This window comes from Aureobasidium namibiae, assembly GCF_000721765.1.
Source record: "Aureobasidium namibiae CBS 147.97 unplaced genomic scaffold scaffold_8, whole genome shotgun sequence".
Lineage (NCBI taxonomy): Eukaryota > Fungi > Ascomycota > Dothideomycetes > Dothideales > Saccotheciaceae > Aureobasidium > Aureobasidium namibiae.
Window position 1 is genome coordinate 1,066,667 of NW_013581201.1, and position 20,153 is coordinate 1,086,819.

A 20,153-nucleotide genomic window follows, 5' to 3' on the forward strand; every position below is an offset into this window, starting at 1 on the left:
CAAACAACCATCACGAACTCCCGAACGTATCTCCGACTCGGGAAAACTCAGAATATGTAACAAGCGCCGAAGGGGGAGGATTTCACTGCTTGGTCAATGCTGGGAATAGGGCTAGGAGCTTGTCCATAAGTTTTTCTATTCACACACACACTAAAGAAGACGGATCGGCAGCTTCACTTCTACGAAGAAGACACCAGCTTGCCCAGCACATCTGCCACTTGGTCAGGCTTTTCCACCATGGGCAGATGGCCGGCTCCTGAAATCTCGACGCACTCGGCGCCATCGCTGCCGTATCTGGCAGCCATCTCTTTCATAGTCTTTGGCAGAACTCCGTCTCCACTGCCAACCACAAACACACCCTTTACTTTTCCACTCTTCATGTGCGGCTGGAAGTTGTAGTCGCACAGTGCCTCCACGCTCTTTCTAAATCCTTCCAGACTGTTGTTGATGACCATCTGCTTGACCCTTTCGCACTCCTTCTCCATGTCGCCTCCATCGTAGCTTTCCTTGACAAACCATCTTCGTACTGTGACTTCGGCGAGTTCTTCCCCAACGATCTTCTCGCCTTCCTCGCCAGAGGCATTTTCCTTCTCGCATATAGCTACTCTCTCGCCCCAAGCCTTTCTGTTGACCTCGGGGTTCTTGTCATTGGTGTCGCATGCCATGAACGAGCCGATTCTGTCCGGGTATGTCAAGGCGGCGTTGATGACAGATGCTCCGCCCATGCTGACACCAGCAATCGCTGCTGCCTTGGGCACCTTGAGAGCGTCAAGCAGAGCGATGATGTCGGAAGCCAAGAGGTCCATGGTGACGAGCTTTTCGCCAGCTTTGCTCGTGCGGCCTCTGGTGTTGTATCTCAGGATACGGTATTGCTTGTTCTTTGCGAGGAACGAGTCCACAAAGCGGTCCCAGATGCCGTAGGATGTCAAGATCGAGTTGCAGAGCACGATCAATGGCGCATTGGGGTCCGTAGAGCCCTCGAGTCTGTATTCGAGTTCTGCTCCATCGTCGGTCGTGATGTACGATTGTACGGCACCGCCATCGTTGCTGGTGGAAAAAGTTCTGGTTTGCGTGGCCGGACTGTCCCATTTCTTGAAACCTGCAAGGGCAAAGTTTTGGAGGTCGCGGGGAGCAGGGCCAAAGGTGTAGAAGAGCTCGTACTCGCGTCTGACCTTTTGCTCAACCACATTGGTCATGATGTCCTTGGCCCAAGGTGTATCGTTTGTGGCCTGCCACTCCTTGCCGCCCAAACCATTCTTCGGTGCATACTCATGCAGAGCCATGTACTCGACTTCATCCTTCTTGTCAATGGCAGCAGTGACGTAACGTCTTGTGCGCAACCAACCAGGCACTTTGGTCAACATATCGATATGCTCCTCATCATACCATTTATCCAACTCTTGACCCTTGCGCCCAGCCTTCAATCTCAAACTCACAGTAACCATCACATTGCCCTCTCCATAATTCTCAATCTTTTCCAGCTTCCTGAAGTCTGCAGACTCTCTGCTGCTGACCAAGTCGAAACTTCTCCTGTCGATGGCAACACTGGGTCTGATGTCTCTTTCGCGTTGAGTCTGGATGGGTGCACCGCGGAGAGCGAGGTAGGATTCTGAATTGAAGGCGTCCATGTCGTCGGTGTCGTAGATGGCCATCCATTCGTGCTTGCCCTTGGCGTTTGCATTGGAAAGGTCGCGGGCGCGGTAGCGGAAGCCATTGTGGATGAAGGGGAGGCGCAGGCGGTTGGGTCCGTGTTCGTTATTATACCAGTCGTGGAACTCGGCGGCGGGGAGGTCGGCCGAGGGTTGCATGGTTACATACAGGATTCCTGGTGTCTTTGCCATTGTTTGCGGTGTTGTTTCTCCTCTGATGGCCTTGGTTGGCAGTAGTGGAAAGAGAAGTTTGAGATGGATGGACAAAATTCTATCTTACTGGGTAGAGAAGTGTTGGATCTCGCGATAGCCCGTGTCGGTAGCCGACTACAGCGAGAGCTCTCACATCCCGGATGACGATGCCGTTCTGCTCTCCCCGAGAACAAAACATCGAGTCCGTGGGATGAGGGGTAGTGGGGTTGTGCACTTGGCACACGGCAGAAGCTGCGGCAGAGAGGGTATCGTTCCAAACACGTTCTTTACGTGAATGTCAGTACAACCCTGGTTGAACAAGCAGTGCATTTTCACATGAGTTGACGTTCTTGTATGAATTCGTTGACGTAGGAGCATGATCTCTACTCATCGGATAATCATGGCTAGAGGTTGACAGTACTCAGAGTATGGTGTGATGTATCAATGTCTTTGCAATGCTTCTTTTGTGAATCTCTAGTCATACCAAATAGCGTTCATGCCGAAGCCAGGCTCCTTGACATCACAATGAGCAACGCGGCCGAGGAACTCCTCATTCCATCTGTAGATCTCAATGAAGCCCTTTTCGTCGTCGGTCAAAGCTAACCATTCATCACTGCAGGGGCAAGGGCTGACGGCATTGGAATGTCCACCACTTGTAGGTGTAGGGTTGAGACAGATCTGACGCTCAATGTCACCAGACTCGGAGAGCTTGAAAGCTGCAATATATCCAGTCAGATCTGGAGAATTTGACCTGGATGTCGCAAACAGATATTTGCCGCTCGAGGAAAGGAACACAACATCTGAGCGGTACATCTTGGGGTAGATCTCCTGGTGGCCTTATCTTCTGTGTCAGTGCTTCGTAATCTTGAGTTCTATCGGAGCTGTTTCTCTTACCTGGTGGGACCAGAGGATAGATCTTGTTGGTATAGATGGGCATATGGGTCTCTTCGTCTATCGAGTACACTCCAAGTCTGTTGCCGCCCTCCATCAAAGCGTAGAGATACTTGCCGCTTGGTGACATCTCGACCCAGCGAGGATGATCACCCTTTGCAGGAGCATCGACGCTACCAACAGTAGTCATTTGTCCAGACTCTGGGTCTTTCTTGTGGCACCAGACTCTGTTTGCCCACATATCGGCAGAGTAGAGGTAGGTTTCTGTAGGATCGAAGACCATGCCGTGGATTGCTGTTTGCGGGCAATACTCGTAGTTCTGAACATTCTTCTGCAGACTTCCTTCCTCGTTGACGGAAAAGACATTTCCTGAGCCAGCGTGATCGTAGAAGGGGTTGCCATACACATTGTACGGCGGCTTCTTCCCTGCCAAAACGAAGATTGCGCGAGTCTTTGTGTCTGCCTGGGAAGCTTTGGGGTCGTGTTCCATAGGGAAAGAAGCAGTGTGCTCGATTTCTGTCGGGCTCTTGACAGAGAAACTGTTCCACTTCTTCATAGCAGCTCCATAGATAGTCTTTCTTGCATGCTGTCGTCGATAGTATTGTCAGCATGCTGATGGTAAATCATAAAGTTCATTGGTTCGAACGTACGTCGAAGGTCATCCATGAGATAGGTTCATCCTTTGGGATCTCGGTTCTCTTGATCAACTTCAAGGTCAAAGCCTCATCGTCGAATTGGAAAGTAAAGATGGCACCTGGAGGAGTCCAGGTTCCTACCATAAGATGATGGAGCATTTTGTGTTTATTGGAAGTCGAGAGATTACGCTTCTCGAGAATTGCTTTCTGTGTTAGTGGACTCACAATGTTGCCTTGCAGTCTCCTGGACAGAGGACGAAACATTTCTACAAGATTGAGCACAGGATTGGAATTGTTGCTTTGGCGAGACCGGGGTCGGTCGGTTTCGGGAACAGTCCGCGGCAAACGAGTGGGCAGTGTGGGGTGCTGTCACGGCTCCGAACACGGCAAAGTTGTGCTCGTACGGAAGCCGACTGCTTCGAAGTGCGAGTGTGCTCAGTGGACATCAAGATCATGTTGGACACAGTGTATTGGAACCGTCCACTTGGAAGGTCGGTAGATCCATATAGTTGTAGCTTGATCAGAGCTTGGAAGCTTTGGTAAACAACTTCCATCCAAGTTACCTTCCTGACATTGAGTCCTCGGTCTACCCCCGTGAAAATGACCCCACTCGTCAAGCAGCTCGATCGTATAAAGCTAAGGGTATCTCCTCTTGAGAAACTCTCTTGCGCTCCCTATCTCTTACCTCGATCTCCACTACCTTTCACCAGAAGTTTCAAATCAACCACGAGGTCCAACATGCGCATCCCATACGCACCTACCGAGCCAGCAGCCGATGCGTCAGAGACAACCAAAGCAGTCTACAGCCGCATCACGGAACGTAGAAAGCCACGCCCTCTGCTTCCACTGGACCTCGCCCTGCTGCACAACACGGCCATCGCCGATGGCTGGAACAGCCTGCTCGGAGCAGTTCGATCAAAGACAACACTCAACCCTGGCCTGATGGAGATGGCTGTGAGCCGCATTGCGGTGCTCAACAAGGCAACATTCGAATGGAACGCGCATGCTCCGTTAGCGCTTAAAGGAGGACTGCCGCGAGCATCGCTGGACCTTGTCCGCACTGCAGCAATTGTGCCTCCGGGCGGCAGAGAAAGGACAAAGGAAGAGCAAGAGACATTCAGCGACGAGGAATGGGCAGTGTTGTGCTATACCGACCAAGTGACCAAGAACGTCGAGGTTGACGACGAAGTGTTTGATGGACTGAGGAAGTTCTTAGACAACACAGGCATCATGGAGATGACGGCGACGGTGGCAACATACAACATGGTCAGCAGATTCCTCGTGGCCATGAACGTGGCAGAGAAGAACGGACACGAGATTGTGATGCCCGAGCAATAGGCTTCTGTTTGCGCATGACGACTGTAGATAGAGCACAAAGCTTATGCCATGAAACAAACGAATGCACAAAAGCCAAGTCGCATGTCGGAAAGTCGGGAAAGATCGGAGAGCGGCTTGGTTGGATGGTCGCGCTCATCTGGCATTAGCGTCATGCATGTCCAGGGTCTCAGTGTTTTTTCGACCATGCAGCATTCGATATTCTGTGATACAATGCGATGAACGGGACGTCTGGATGGGCTCGTTTGTTCAGGACTGCGGCGAGTCGAACGCCGTGGCTCCCGCGACCAGTCTCACACTCCTCATGGACATCTGCTGTTCGACCGAGCCATCTTCTCAAGAAGCGCGCATATGCCACCGAGGCCGCCCCTCCGAAGCCCCCTAAGTCGCCCAAGTCCCGCAGACGCCTGTATGTCGTCGGTGGCATAGTCCTTGCCGCCACGGGCGCTGTCGCTGTCAGCGACGATGCCCGCTACATCTGGATCGCTGCCCAGCGTACTGGAAGGGTCGTCAGCACCCTCGCCCTCAACATAAACGACTACCGCCGCACCCTCAACCAGTACGATGCTTTGCCCGAACCCGACTACCAGGCTCTCCTCAAAGACTGTCACCAGCGCTGCGCTGACCGCACGCTGATCGTATTGCAAAAGAATGGCTCTATCTTCGTCAAGTTGGGGCAACATCTTAGCAGCATGAACTACCTCCTGCCTGCCGAGTGGTGCGACACCTTCATTCCCTTACAAGACCAGTGTCCAGTGTCTTCGATGGAGAGCGTCGAGGCCATGGTACTCAAGGATACCGGAAACACCCTGTCACACTATTTCTCCGAGTTCGAGACGAATCCAATTGGTGCGGCCTCTCTGGCCCAAGTTCACCGTGCTATCCTGCGCGAAACTGGCGAACGCGTCGCTGTCAAGGTCCAGCACCCTGCTCTTGACGAGTGGGCCACCCTCGACCTGGCTCTCACCCGCTTCACCTTCCGTACCCTCAAGCGTTTCTTCCCGGAATACGATTTGACCTGGCTGAGTGATGAGATGGACGAGAGTTTGCCGAAAGAGTTGGACTTTGCTCTTGAGGGCTCTAATGCCGAACTCGCCCGCAAGTATTTCGCCCAAGTCGCATATCTACCCGTCATTATTCCCAGAGTCCACTGGGCCCAGCGCCGCATTCTTGTCATGGACTACGTCACTGGTCGCAGGCCTGACGATCTGGCCTATCTTGACGCCAACAACATTGACCGCGACGAAGTCTCTGCTGCTCTTGCGCGTATCTTCAACGAGATGATCTTTGGCAAGGACGCCCCTTTGCACTGCGATCCCCATGGTGGCAATATTGCTGTTCGTCTGAATACCTCTAAACGTGCTCCCAACAACTTTGACATCATCCTGTACGATCACGGTCTGTACCGCGTGCCTGACAATACCCTTCGTCGCAGCTACGCTAAGCTATGGCTTGCTGTTCTGGACGCTGATGAGCCACGCATGCGCCAATATGCAAAAGAGGTGGCCGGCATCAACGATGAGCAGTTCCCCCTGTTTGCCTCTGCAATCACTGGCCGCGATTACCGCGTTGTCACAAAGAGCGTAGCGACATCAAGAACAGATGAGGAGAAAGAGGCCATCTCAGACGCGTTAGGTGACGGCATGCTCGAGCAGCTCGTTCAGCTCTTGGGCCAAGTGCCTCGTGTCATCCTTCTCATCCTCAAGACCAACGATCTCACTCGTAGTCTCGACGAGAACCTGCATACCCGCCAGGGACCCGTCCGCACCTTTATGATTCTAGCACGTTATGCCGCTCGTGCAGTTTATGAAGAAAAGATGGAGATTTTGTCTGCTGCTGGATTTGGCCCCAGAAGGCTCTGGCGCAGGTTCACTGCCTGGGCCGATTTTGCCCGCATCGAGTTCAAACTCTCTGCATTCGAGACGTGGCTCAACATCAAGAGATTCCTGGGCATGCAGCCCACGATTATCTAGTAAAGATTGTATGGCGTTTGTAATGTTCTGAGCGATGGCGTTTTTCTTCTATGCGTGTTGTTGTATCCTATTTTGGATCTGGGGTTCATTATTGCAGTGGTTTATAGAATTCAGGCCATGATCTTGGTCTTGTAGGTAAAAGATCGCTCACACTCCTAGATTTTCCTTCACAATATGCATATTTTCAAACAGAGGCGAGAGTTCTGGAATCAAATGTGATTTGTTCAAAGTGTCGAGTGTAAACAAGCCCAGCAACTTTCAAGCCTTGGCTCCACAAGTCCGTTTCAGGTAGTTGGTAGCGACATTCTACAGAAGCACGATCACCACGATATCACGACCTTCATGAAGAGTCCGACGTGGCTCGATTACAACATGAATTCTGAATACAGCTCTGAATCAAGACCAATCTGATCTCGAACAGATAACCCAATGCATATGTCACTGCTTAAATTCGACCTCGCGCAAGGCAATGTGAAGTCAGCGGATGTGGTCCGGGTTTCAGCACGACCCGTCAGAAACAGCGTCGGAACCAAACGGAGGCTTTGCCCCTGATTGTTTGTCCATGTACCCACAACCACGTTTCAGAAGGCAACTTGCAGCGGCTAGCAGAACATGACAGACTTGTACCAGGCTTATAGATTTATGGACGAGCAAACGCTGAGCGACCGCAGAATATAAAGGTTGCGTGGTGAGACGGCTCTACGCTTGGCTCCAGGCGATAAATTAAAGATATATCACAGGCAGCTCGCTACTGACACACTGTTTGATTTCGACAGAGTTCTCGTCTCGGCGAGACAAGATACTCGAAACACTTGGCTGTGCGGGCCAAGGCGGTAGAGTGCAAGACCGAAAGAGATTGATACATTGTACAACCTCAGCACCGCCAGATTCGACGATATGGAGGGAGCAAGACCGGTCCACCGCCATGTTCTCTGAACCACATTTGGTTCGCTGAACTCTCTGGGCTTCGAAACCAGGCCAGGTTGATACATGCAGTTGGTCGGGGATCTCCTACTTGTCTACTGGCGACCGTGCTTGTAGAGGATCGCTGACGTGCCGAGCCGTCGCAGATGTCAGTCGCGCTCTCGATAGCGGCAATGCAAAAGGTAAGGACCCGGTGGTTTGCTCCCCCCCCATCAGTCATGTATGTCGTGGAGTTTCACGGTTTTATGATGCAAATCATTGTAAGAACGCCTTTGCGCACCTACCTGTACCAAGACCTGTCTGGCCCCCTAGTTTTGATTCTTTGTCCTAAACAATAGGACAGAGATCCATCGGGGGGTTAAGCGAAGCGGGTGTTTAAAGTGTTTGAGAGCAAGGATGTACCTGACTGGGGGACAGGCGCTCAACTGCGTGTACATACAAGAGTACTGTTTCGCCCTCATCAAGAAGGACCGGCTTCCTCTCTTTCCACGTCCTGTCGTTCACGCTTACTCTCTTTTTTGTTTTGTGTTCTCTCCCTTCTCATTCTTCGCGCAGTGAATGATCGCTTCACTGCCGCTTAGACCTTGACTGCATTGGCTCAGTCGTTCACTCTCCTTCATCCCATTCTCTTCTGAAGATTTTCCTCGACAAACAAAATAGCTCGCGCTTAACCTTCCACTCGTTACCACTCTCTTTCTGACCAAGATGCACCGTACTCTTGCACTTCTCCTTGTGGCCCTCCTGGCTACGGTTGCGCTGGCCGCACCGACCGCAAAACAGGCCACTACAAACACCTTGAAGAAGCGTTCCTTCACCATCCCTCGCATTCGCAAGACTGGATACATCCGTAAACCCTCTGAGGCCATGGGCCGTGCCTACCGCAAGTTCGGCTGGTCGATGACTACTCCTGATGGATCTCCTTGGGTTGCTGTTTCCAAGACCCCGACTACCATAAACCTCCATGCGAACACATCGGCCCCATCCAACACCACTAGCAGCGACCAATCTATTGCTACAAATGATCGTCATCTCTCCGACCTCAGATCCTGGCTCTATGCAACCTTTTCATGGGGCTACGAAACCCCAGCCGCTTCTTCCGCTGTTGCTGCTCCTTCTACACAAGCCACATATGCTGCTGCATCTTCCGCTGCTCACTCTTCGGCTGTTGCATCTTCTGCTGCTGTTTCGTACGCTGCTTACTCTTCAGCGGCTACCTCTTTCACCGTCACTACCTCTGCTGCCGCCGCTGCCACTGCCACTCCGGCTCCTGCCGACGCCGCTCCAGCCCCCGATTATGCTGCTCCGGCTCCTTCTGCTGACGGTAACGACGAGACTGGTGAAGTTCTTGCTACACCCGCCGACAACGGTGCTGAGTATCTCTCTCCTGTCACCATTGGTGGCCAGAAACTTGACTTGAACTTTGACACTGGCTCTTCGGACTTGTATGTGTGAAGCCTAAATCGTATGAGACATGACAGAACGCTAACGATCTCGATAGATGGGTCTTCAGTACCGCCCTTACCAGCGCTCAGATCGGAGAGCACAGCGCCTATGATCCTTCTAAGAGCTCGTCTTACCAACAACTTGATGGTTCCACTTTCAGCCTCTCATACGGTGACGGCAGCGGTGCCGCAGGTGTTGTAGGTTTCGACACTGTCGATATCGGTGGCGCGACCGTAACTCGTCAAGCTATCGAACTGGCCACATCAGTATCGAGCGCTTTCGTTTCGGACGCAGACTCAGACGGCCTTGTCGGCCTTGCCTTCTCAACCCTCAACTCGGTATCGCCTAGACCTCAGAAGACATTCTTTGACAACATCATGTCAGAATTGGCCCAGCCTGTCTTCACAGCAGCTTTGGACCTTGATGGAAGTGGAACCTACGAGTTTGGCACTATTGATTCATCCAAGTTCACAGGTGACCTGCAGTTCACTCCTGTCAATGCAAGCTCTGGTTTCTGGCAAGTTGACAGCAATCGTTACAGCATTGGCGGCAAGGACTGCGATAGAACCAACGCTTCGCCTGCCATCATCGACACGGGCACCAGTCTATTGCTACTTGACCCCGAAGTGGTTCAGGCATACTATGCCGATATACCAAGCGCCAGCTATGATAGCACTGTTGGTGGTTATACGTACGATTGTTCCGAAAGCCTACCTGAATTCGCAGTGGCTGTTGGAGACTACATGGCCAACATCCCAGGCTCAGGCATCACATTCGCGCCGGTCAGCACAAAGACTTGCTTTGGTGGTGTTCAAAGTAACTCGGGCAGCGACCTCCAAATCTTCGGCGACGTGCTGCTCAAGCATCACTTTGTAGTGTTTAACGGTCAGAGTGAGGTTATCGGAATGGCTGCCAAGGCCGAGTAGTTGTTGAGGCTCGTGAAGAATACAGAGACGAGTAAAGAAGGACATAGCTAGCGACAGTAATGCAAGAGAAGTGCTGGTATCCAACGGTGTGTTCTTGATAAGCGAAGGTTGACATGCTTGGTGGTTATATTGGTGGGACGGCTTATCATTCAGGTGGAGTGTGATTGGATGAACGGCTACGAGGCAAGTGGGCCGATAACGCAAAGCATGTGAGGTCAAGAAACACCCTAGACCATGTTTGTCAGCATATCATCGAGGCACAAGATGTTGTGGTTCACGAGCAGGTCACAGGAAGCAAGTGCACGTATCGCTCAATAACACGTAAGACTCACAGATCCGCTCGACGTCTATACCGATCAAGTGCTCGGAGACGGTCGCCATCGCCGTGGGGTAGCTGGAAACCGATCAGCGGCTATCCACATGCCAGCTCCGTGACATGGAACCGCAGCAGCAACAGCCGCCGTCGCAATCAGGCCTGGGATCGCGACCAGCAGCAGCCTCGGATAAAGCCAGTGCTACAGCAAAGCCAACGACTGCCAGATCGCGCGCACGACATGTACGAAAAGAGAAGGATGAGGCCCCCGACGGCGACGACTCGAACAAGCGACGATGTGTGAGCTCGGCCTGCGTCGCATGTCGCAAGCGCAAATCGAAATGCGATGGCAACACACCCGCCTGCGCAGCCTGCAGTCAGGTTTATAACACCGAGTGTGTTTACGATCCCGGGTCGGACCACCGCAGAAAAGGAGTCTACAGGAGCGATGCCGATTCTCTCAAGACGCGCAATTCGACTCTGCAGACTCTGATCCACGCCATTCTCAACTCTCCCGAGGGACAAGTGCCTGCCCTCGTGCGTGAAATGAGGACTTGCGAGAGCCTTGATAAAGTCGCTGAGCGAATCGTTGCCCGTGAGCAGGGCCTGGAGCTGGAAGAGTCGGATCAAGAGGACGAAGATGTAAATGATCACACACAAACTTCTTCCGGACCAACACCGCAGTTTGAGAAGCAATTGTCCACTCGGGTTGGCGAGCTGAGACTTGACGATGGCTCTGTTCGTTATATTGGCGGCACTTCAAATCTGCTCTTCCTGCAAGCCGAGAAGGACTCACAAGCCTCGTCTGTCTCGGATGCATATCCTCAGCAGGAGAACCCCGTCACATCATGGACCAACCAGACGTCTGACCCCGACTTGGTCATGCACTTGGTCAACATGTATTTCACCTGGCACTATACATACTTTACATGCTTACCCAAGCATCTTTTCTTTCGTGACTTTATGCGAGGAAGACCTCCACCAGACACTCGACGCAAGACTGAATACTGTACTCCGCTGCTAGTCAACGCCATTCTCGCCCTTGGCTGTCACTTCACCTCGTCGCCTGGCGCGCGCGAGAACCCGAATGATTCTGCTACTGCTGGTGATCATTTCTTCCGCGAGGCAAAACGCCTGATAATGGATAACGACGAATATGAGAAACCGAAGATGACCACGGTCCAGGCCTTGGCACTTATGAGTGTACGTGAGGCAGGTTGTGGTCGAGAGGCCAAGGGATGGGTCTACTCGGGCATGAGTTTCCGAATGGCCTGTGACATGGGTCTAAACATCGATCCGTCCGGGCTGGCTCACGCCGCTGAGCACACTATCGACCCCGAGGAAGAGGATGCCCGTCGAATAACATTCTGGGGGTGTTTCCTTTTCGACAAATGCTGGTCCAATTACTTGGGTCGTTTGCCTCAATTGCCCAGCTCGGCCATCACGGTGCCCAAATTTGATGTCTTTCCAGACGAAGATAGCGCCTCTTGGGCACCTTACACCGATTCGGGCTTTATGAGTGCCCGCTCTCAGCCCGCTCGCACCCGTGCGGTCGCTTTGCAAATATCAACACTCTGCGAGATCAGTAATGATCTTCTGCGACACTTCTACAACCCCAGCGATATGGATAGAAGTCGCGGTCGACAAGCCGAGCTCAAAATGTTGAGCGATATTCACACTCGCCTCGAAACTTGGCGGCGCAATCTACCTGCCGAGATGGAGCCCAAAGAAGGAGGACTCAGCAGTGTTCTGACCATGCACATGTTCTTCCAGCTTCTCTTCATCCACCTCTTCCGACCTTTTCTCAAGTACAACCAGAGCACGTCGCCTTTGCCTGCCAACGTCAGTCCGCGAAGACTTTGTACGCAAGCTGCTGCCATGATCTCGAAGCTCATGCGTCTTTACAAGCGATCACACGGTCTGAGACAAATCTGTAATGTGACAGTGTATATCATGCACTCGGCATGTACCATCCATCTGTTGAATCTACCAGACAAGAACGCTCGACGCGACATCATACACGGCATCAAGCACTTGGAAGAGATTGGAGAAGGCTGGCTCGGTGCACGCCGCACCCTGAGCATTCTCTCCGTCATGGCGCGCAAGTGGAAAATCGAGTTACCCGAGGAAGCAGCGACTGTGCTTGCCCGCGCCGAGACAAAGTTCAGCCCTCACAGCACAGACACGCCTAGCCCGATGGCACGACGAGCATCAATGCTGGCAATGATGGGAACATCAGAAGCTCAACCAGCACAACGAACACAACAGCCACTCCCACAGCAACGACCCGCTTGGACCCAAGCGCAACAAGCAATGCTCGCCAACGCCTCAGCAGCACCCATGTACGGCCAAGTCCCCTTCAACGCCGCTGCCCAATCCACCGCAAGTCCCTTCGCCCTACCTCCTCAATCAGCCTCCGATATCCGCGCTACAAATTATCCTTCCGCGCAATCCACTCCCTTCAACGGCCTCCAATCTATTCCAGCAGAATCACCAACAGCAACCTACACCGCGGCAGCCAGCCCCTCGGACATGTTTGGCGGTGTCGAGCAATTGCTGCGAGAAAGTCAAGACTGGGTATTCCGCGATCAAGCGCAACTGGCTTCTGGCTTTGGCAACTGGGGCGGTGGACTTGATTTGGGAGTTGGATCGTTGGGGCAGAGTCCGGTCAATAGTGGACAACCTGCTGCGTTGGGGGCGTTCCCATCTGCTACTGCGGGCTTTCCTAATGTTATTGGCGGTGTGGGTGTGGGTGCGGGTGCTCAAGGACAGCAGCCACAACAGCAACAAAGGCAGCAGCTGCCCGATGGGTTTGGAAACATGACAAGTTACGACGAGAGGGAGTGGTATCAGTGAGCACACGATAGAATGCAAGAATTTGTTCATTCATTCATTCAAAGTACACTTCGCCTTGCACATGATCAAGACTTGCCCAGATCACTCCCGGTAAACACCACTACCACCGCAGCCAAAAGCAACTGTCGCTGCGGCTATCTCCAACCTTCTGGCATTGGTGCATGTAGCGAGGACGAGGGCAAACAAGATTGTAAAGCCCTCCATCGGCACCGATACGACCTCCTTCGGTCTTGATGAAGTACACAATGCACAAAGAATGGGCATCACGGCGCCCGATGACACTGATCAATATGTTGGACCTGAGGAGGCCTTCTTGGCTATAGTGCATGAATTCCATCATCAGACCTGAATAGACTTTTTGAAACCTATCATCTGGTATTGATCTGGGAGCTCGAACCGAAAACAAAAAAGTACGCAAAAAAGTTCCAGAGGTCCAGAAAGCGAGGATGATGGAATCTTTGGAGAACGCGTCTTGCTCATCAGGGATGATGTGTAGCGTCATTGAGATCCTTGTCGAGGAATCCTTTTTTCCCCACTTGTCCAACTGTTTCCTGGTAAACTCCATGTGAACTTCTCGCTGGCATGAAGGGAAAATTTGGCACCTCCGTTGGACATGTCCAGCCCATTCACGGAAGAAGTTGACATCGGCACGTTGTGGACAAGGTAGGCGTGAGATCTGTGCAGCTTGTAATCATCGCGTCATCTTTCACCAGAGGGTCAAAATCTCAGCAGCTTCCAAGGGAAATGTCAAATGTACAGAGGACTTGGTCACATACTGTATTCGCGGAAGTTTTTGCTCTTATCCTTTTTGAGCATTTCAAACTTGTAGGCTATCTTCGGATTCTCTGAGCTTGCGAAAGTATGTCGAAAATTCTTGTTCATTCGCAAGCTGCCGTGATCGATGATTGATTACGCAGGCACCACGATGAGGAAGCCGAGATCCTGCCTTCCATCAGCTGTTATCGCCAATCGTCATACTCGAGTGTCCACGCCTCCCACTGCCACGGTCCAATTGCACATGAAGCTGAAGCATTTAATCTGCTCTTTGGAACCGTGTTCTAAGTGGTCTCATTTAGAGGTTGGACTGATCAACAGTTATGATTTGATAAAATTTGATTTCAGATTGAGAGAAGAACAACGGATTATATACAAGGGGTCAAGAAAAGAAAAACGACAAAGTAGATCTGCTGAATCAACACAGCCAAAAAGGTTTCATCATCGTCATCATCCAAAAAGGTCAAGCCATCTCCAATCGTGGCTTTTCTGGTTATAGTGCCCGCTTCAAAGAGCTTACTTGGAGGTGTCGAGGACATAGCGACCGGCGATCTGTCCCTTCTCCATCATTTCAAAGACCTTGGGCAGTTCCGACAGACCGACGACCTTGAAGGGTGCCTTGATCAGACCCTTGGCGTAGAAGTCGAGGGCTTCGGCAGTGTCTCTGCGGTTGCCGACGTACGAACCCTTGATGGTGATCATTCTGATGACGGACTCGAAGACGGGGGCCTTGAGGGTGGCACCGGCGGGTAGACCGATACAGATGACGGTACCGCGGGGACGGACGTACTGGTGTGTGTTAGTGATCATGCAATATACAGAGTGCGGGTGTGGGAGACTTACCTCGGCGGCCTGTTGGAAGGGCTTCTCAGAGACAGCGAGGAGGATGACAGCGTGGGGACCAAGACCATCTTCGGTGGCAGCCTGGACATCCTTGACGACATTCTTGCTCTTGCTGAAGTCGACGAATGCATAAGAGCCGAGCTCCTTGCACATCTTCTCCTTGTCGTCACCGGCGTCGACGGCGATCGTGCGAATACCCATGGCCTTGCAGTATTGTTGGGCGAGCGAACCGAGACCACCGCCGGCACCGACAATGGCGACAGTTTGTCCAGGGCGAGCACCAGACTCTTTGATACCCTTGTAGACGGTGATTCCAGCACAGAGGACTGGTGAGACACCATCGAGGGGAGTGTCCTTGCTGAGCCTGGCAACGTGTGCAGCCTTTGCTACAGCGTATTGTTGGAAGGAACCATCGACGGTGTAGCCAGAAAGTTGAGCCTTGGGGCAGAGAGGCTCGTCTGATTGCGTGCAGAAGTCACAAGAAAGACAGGTACCGTTGATCCACTAGCACCATGGTCAGTCAGATCTTGAATGATTGAAAGAATTGAGTATTCACATACCTTGATACCAACGTGGTCACCAACGTTGACCTCGCTCACGAGCTCACCACGTCCAACGACGACACCAGCACCCTCGTGACCGCCAACAAGAGGAAGCTTGGTTGGCAGGGGCCAGTCACCGTTTAGGGCGTGAAGATCTGTGTGGCAGACACCGGTGTACTTGACGTTGACGAGAACCTCATCAGGACCAGGCTTGGGAACGGGAATCTGCTTGTACTCGAGTGGACCGCCAGTCTTCTCGATGACCTGGGCCCATTGCTTCTCGGGGATTTGGGGAGACGACATTGTGGATTGGGATTCTGGTTGTGATGGAAGGTTGAATGTGGATAGATGGTAGGCTTTTTGGGACAAGTGTGGATTGCTTGGGAAAATGTGAGAGATTGGATGTTCTGGCAAGAGCGGCCTAAGGTACTTATGTCTTGCTCTGCTTGAAGCAGGCCCGAACAGAGCTCACCCCTCGTTCCATGGAGGGGTCAACTCGCATCGGTCGGAAGGGAGCAACTCGGAGCCATACCCAGCAGCTCCTTCAATGCTTGCGCGGTAGTCCGAAGCTAAGTGCATCCTGCAGCGAGTGGCAGGAGATCTCACTCCTTCGAGCGCAACAAGTCACGAAACAGTCGTCAGGGCGCCGTGGCGTGGTGGTGTTTGGTTCCTGCTATCCCTACAAGGGCCGATAAAACGGCCACGTATTTTACCGTACAAAGGTCCGAATTGGAAACTAGTCTCACGAGATCGACTTCGTACTGAACGACAGTTCAACAACAGCTTTGGTGGGGGGAAAAGTCGAAAGGTTTGGGGGCTGACGTCTCGCGTTATGCGGCGTCTGCTGTCATGGCGTGACCGAATCCCAATGCCATCAACCACGAATATGGCCGAACACCATAAGTCCAAGCAATATGATGTTAATACAGAGTGCGTGAATGTCAAGTCGACGTACATTTAGTAGAGCGGAATCGAGCAAAAGTGTCGTAAACAAACAGCAGCTACAAACTCGATACAGGGTCACGCCTCGTTACTTTGGAAACTTCTGCCGGCTCTCGACCCCAGTTCCGGAACCCTAGCTCCCGCACGCGGGGCAGTGAACTGCATGGTTACGGCGGGGTAGCTCCCAAACCTTCTCATCCATCCACCAGCAGCTTCGTAACAAGGTCCGGACGATGAGAGGCGCTCCTCCAGCAGCTCCCATAGGCTCGTTCGAATGGAGGTGGGCCCTGATCCCTCTTGCCAAGTCACCAGGTCGCAATCCTTCGACAAATGTTAACAAAGTGGCTTGCTTCATTAGCCTGTGAGCAGCGTAGACCATCGAGCGGTTGGCCTCGAATTGGCCATGGGTTGAGTCGAGAGGAGATGGTGGCTTTCTGGCCCAGTGGCCCGGACGAACGCAGCTCCTATTGTAATCCTAGATCCTCGATACTTGGATCCCGATTCTCGCCATGTTGTGCTCAACATGTTCGTTGCCTTGCACTTTCTCTTGAGTAACCAGAAATCGGACTTGCTTCTTCAGACCATGGGCTCAACGGTGGATTCGAGAGATGTACGCAAGCCCCACCATTAACTCAATCAGACCTTCGTTGCGAGTCAGGTCGTGCGTGCGGAGTACACTTAAACTATAACAAGCTGTTCTATGAACATGTGGGTCCAGACTTTGCGAAAGCAGCGTGAGCAGCTTGTTACTAACAAGGAACGAGTTCTTCCGTCTCGACCACGATTGATTTTATATGGTGATTATCGAATGGTGATTTCATATTAGGGCATCTATTGATATTTCGTAAGCAAACCGTCACCAGCTTGCTCTGGTCAGGACGAAGACCAGAGAGTATAGTAAGGGAAATGCAAGGTCTAGAGAGACCTTTGTCGAAGTGGTCCAGACTCCCCATGCGTCCCGGTACCTAGGCTTCAAGCTTTAATAGTACACAGGGCGCTCCCAGATGGGTGGACGACCGTCTTCAGCATCCCACACAATCTTGTTCTTGTCGTCAAGAGTGGCACCCTCGTCCGTAATTGGGATCACCTTGCTTGTATCTCTGACTTCCTGCCTGCTCACACCCATGGGGTCACGAGGGATCCACAGAAGGGCTGGGCCTGAAGTGACTGCTGGGTTGTAGTAAGCGTGTTGTGCTTCCGCGGACTCATATCTGATGCTGATCATCTTGGGGACCATACGACGCATAGTCGCATAATCAGTGTAGATGTCGGGACGAAGGAACTTCTTCCAGAAAGCAGGTTTGACGTGAGGTGATGGACCAAGTTCCGCATTTGTATCAGCAACCATGCCTTTCTCGCCCCTCTCGGCGTTGGCGTCCTCGTCAAGAAGACGTCGCTCCTCGGCTTCCAGACTCTTGGGCAGATAGTTGATCAAGGGTTCGAGAGCAGCATTGAGAGACAGATGGTAGAGAGCTGTGAAGACCATAAAGATGATCATGAGGACCAACGGACCCAATGCTCCGACCGAAGATCCAGTAGCGATGGCGAACAGTCCAATCAGACAACCTTCAGCAATGTAGAGGCCTACGAACACCTGCTGCAAGGCGCGAGGGTAGACGCGTCCCTTGGTATCGATGTTGGCGTTCGATACGTAAAGCAGGTTGTAACGATAGGCCAAGTAGAACAAATACAACCCAATTGCCGCGAAAAGCAGTACCAGAGGAGCAATGATTGCGTAGCAGATCGCAATCACGAACAAGTTAGTGTATGGAGGGAAGACAGTACCCCAGCTCATACTAGACAACGACGTCCAACGCTTGTACATCTTGCGAGGCGTGTTGTCCAAGAATTTTCCGAGGACGATGAAGACGACGAGACCGGTAAGGTTGAGTAAAGTGCCCGATACCACACCCAAACCTTGCAAAACGAAATATGAGAGGTAGAAGTTGGATGCCTTGGGAATTGACGAAGCCAACAAAGTAGGGATCATGTTAATGTGGTTCGGCAGGATAGAACCCAAAGCTGAAGAAGCGGCACTTCCAAGAGTGGCTACTAAGAAGACTTGTACGACTTGGAACCCGAAGTAGGTGTTTTGGACTGTGAGCTCCACGGCAGAAAGAGATGGGTCGCCTCCGAGTCTAGCCATCAGACGCAGAATGATTGGTAGTACAGACATCAGGATAGCCAGGGCAACAGTAGGCAGAAGACCCGACACAACTCCGAAAATACTGTGTGGTAGAGCCAACAGCCAGTTCAGCCAAGTGAAGCCTTTTTTGAAAGTAGTCGGAGGATTGCCACTCTGCCAGTCTTTGAGGTTGTCCAGGTTAGAGATAAAGCCGATTGAAGCTACAGGAAATGACCGATCGGGTTGTTAGCAAAGATAACTTGAGGGGATAGAAGGGGAAAATACCAAAAGACGATCAAGGCAACAACAAATGAGACAGTTACCGTTACCCTGAGGACCCGCTCCCACCACTTGATGCGCAGATTGCTCCAGATGATTTCTCCAGGAGTCATTCCAGTATAACGAGGAGCCATGTGCAGAACCTGGTGATGTGTCAAGCTCTGATAGGCAGACTGAGCTTCCTGCAGAGTAGTGAACTGAACAAATACTGCGTTGATTTTCTTGACACCATCAAGAGCTTTATGCTGGTTTTGCATCTCCTCGACCTTGGGGATACGCTTCTCCAACTCTGCACGGCACCAGTCGATAGTGTCAACTTTCTTTCCGATCAAAGGCTTCAGGCGGTGTGTAGGCCTGTCCTTTGCCGAGATGTAGCGAGAAGCTGCAGAGCCACCTTCAACATCGGGTGTCAATTCCTCCAGAGCGATATCTTCATTGTGTTTCTTTGCCTTCTTCTTGTTGGCCTTCAGTCGAGCAGCGTTTGCGGCCTTGATGAGCTTGGTCTCGGCAGCTTCGAGCTTGAGTGCTGTCTTGTCTCTTTCCTTGACTTCATCCTCGAGGTCTCCAGTATCGGTGGGAATCCAAACGCGTTCGACAGATTCTCCGAGCATGCGACGTAGGTTGGCTTCGTTCAGGTACTCGTCTGGCACAGAAGTGAAGAGGACAGTACGGGATGAGAGGCGACTAGCATAGTATGGCGAGAGCAGATAGGCCTGGCGCAGATTGATGTAGTAGATGCTCTCTCGGGTGATCATATAGATGACGAAGCCTGAAACGTGTTGTCAGTTGTGTACTGGAGAGATGATTGCGTGTCGTACCAAAGAAGAGGTAGGCACAACCCGTGTGCGCAAACATCTTGTAGTAGTTGTTCGTGACATTTCCAAGCGTAAGGATGTCGAGTTGCGATTTACCTCCACCTCCAGTAATGTTGATGGGAAACAAGACAGGGAAGGTGATGCAGCAGCCGACCAGACAAGTGATAACAGCCATCTTCAACAGACGCAGGAATAAGTAGCCGTCCAGAGAGTGGTGGTTCAGGACATAGCTGTCAGGAACGTTGAAGAAGTTGCCGAACCATCCAAAGAGTCCATCCGGTAGTTTCGGTGATCGTTCGCGCTCCTGAATGCTGCCCAAGAAGGTTCTCGGGCGGTAATTTCTTGGGAACCATCTTCTGAATATCAAAAATAGTGCGAACCACACCAACGCGATTAAAGCTACAGGTGCCAACGTGGAGAGGAGACTGGTAGCAGAAGATGATGAGCCTTGGGCGCTGCCGACATTAGGGTCATCGTTTGCGTTCTAGCGAATTGATAAGGTCAGACTTGTCGCTAGCACTATGTTGTTTTGTGGTCGAGGTACCGTAGCTGATGTTCCCGCCATGTTGACGGGTGTGTTGCTTGAGAGCAATGACTGCGACTGAGTAGCAAGCTCAGGCTCAGGATCAAGCAGAAACAAAAAGTGTTACGCAAGGGGGGCAGACCGCTTCTGATATCAGGGTCCTTTTTTGGTCA

The 20,153-nt window shown here is 52.0% G+C and overlaps 8 protein-coding genes across 8 annotated transcripts; 4 read left to right on the forward strand and 4 right to left on the reverse strand.

Annotated features, from left to right (window-relative positions):
* Positions 1 to 179: 179 nt before the first annotated feature.
* Positions 180 to 1,841, reverse strand: M436DRAFT_46319 (alpha/beta hydrolase; the record flags this gene model as incomplete). The annotated part of the gene is made up of 1 exon (XM_013572033.1): positions 180 to 1,841. The coding sequence occupies one exon, from the start codon at positions 1,839 to 1,841 to the stop codon at positions 180 to 182; it is 1,662 nt and encodes a 553-aa protein (XP_013427487.1).
* A 474-nt stretch (positions 1,842 to 2,315) lies between these two features.
* Positions 2,316 to 3,526, reverse strand: M436DRAFT_46960 (3-carboxy-cis,cis-mucoante lactonizing enzyme; the record flags this gene model as incomplete). The annotated part of the gene is made up of 3 exons (XM_013572144.1): positions 2,316 to 2,677; positions 2,736 to 3,318; positions 3,383 to 3,526. The coding sequence occupies 3 exons, from the start codon at positions 3,524 to 3,526 to the stop codon at positions 2,316 to 2,318; spliced, it is 1,089 nt and encodes a 362-aa protein (XP_013427598.1).
* Positions 3,527 to 4,105: 579 nt separating this feature from the next.
* On the forward strand, positions 4,106 to 4,705 carry M436DRAFT_63881 (uncharacterized protein; the record flags this gene model as incomplete). The annotated part of the gene is made up of 1 exon (XM_013572212.1): positions 4,106 to 4,705. The coding sequence occupies one exon, from the start codon at positions 4,106 to 4,108 to the stop codon at positions 4,703 to 4,705; it is 600 nt and encodes a 199-aa protein (XP_013427666.1).
* A 215-nt stretch (positions 4,706 to 4,920) lies between these two features.
* On the forward strand, positions 4,921 to 6,675 carry M436DRAFT_63882 (ABC1 kinase family protein; the record flags this gene model as incomplete). The annotated part of the gene is made up of 1 exon (XM_013572213.1): positions 4,921 to 6,675. One exon carries the CDS (start codon positions 4,921 to 4,923, stop codon positions 6,673 to 6,675), a length of 1,755 nt encoding a protein of 584 aa, XP_013427667.1.
* A 1,821-nt stretch (positions 6,676 to 8,496) lies between these two features.
* On the forward strand, positions 8,497 to 9,968 carry M436DRAFT_46043 (acid protease; the record flags this gene model as incomplete). The annotated part of the gene is made up of 3 exons (XM_013571969.1): positions 8,497 to 8,763; positions 8,932 to 9,041; positions 9,098 to 9,968. 3 exons carry the CDS (start codon positions 8,497 to 8,499, stop codon positions 9,966 to 9,968), a joined length of 1,248 nt encoding a protein of 415 aa, XP_013427423.1.
* A 532-nt stretch (positions 9,969 to 10,500) lies between these two features.
* M436DRAFT_8752 (uncharacterized protein) lies at positions 10,501 to 12,903 on the forward strand (the record flags this gene model as incomplete). The annotated part of the gene is made up of 1 exon (XM_013571883.1): positions 10,501 to 12,903. A coding segment is annotated over one exon (2,403 nt), but the record flags the coding sequence as incomplete, so codon positions are not given.
* A 1,524-nt stretch (positions 12,904 to 14,427) lies between these two features.
* M436DRAFT_63885 (alcohol dehydrogenase-like protein) lies at positions 14,428 to 15,599 on the reverse strand (the record flags this gene model as incomplete). Its single annotated transcript, XM_013572214.1, has 3 exons — positions 14,428 to 14,700; positions 14,755 to 15,258; positions 15,315 to 15,599. 3 exons carry the CDS (start codon positions 15,597 to 15,599, stop codon positions 14,428 to 14,430), a joined length of 1,062 nt encoding a protein of 353 aa, XP_013427668.1.
* A 1,618-nt stretch (positions 15,600 to 17,217) lies between these two features.
* Positions 17,218 to 20,022, reverse strand: M436DRAFT_81983 (DUF221-domain-containing protein; the record flags this gene model as incomplete). Its single annotated transcript, XM_013572363.1, has 4 exons — positions 17,218 to 18,537; positions 18,693 to 19,411; positions 19,461 to 19,941; positions 20,002 to 20,022. The coding sequence occupies 4 exons, from the start codon at positions 20,020 to 20,022 to the stop codon at positions 17,218 to 17,220; spliced, it is 2,541 nt and encodes an 846-aa protein (XP_013427817.1).
* Positions 20,023 to 20,153: the final 131 nt, after the last annotated feature.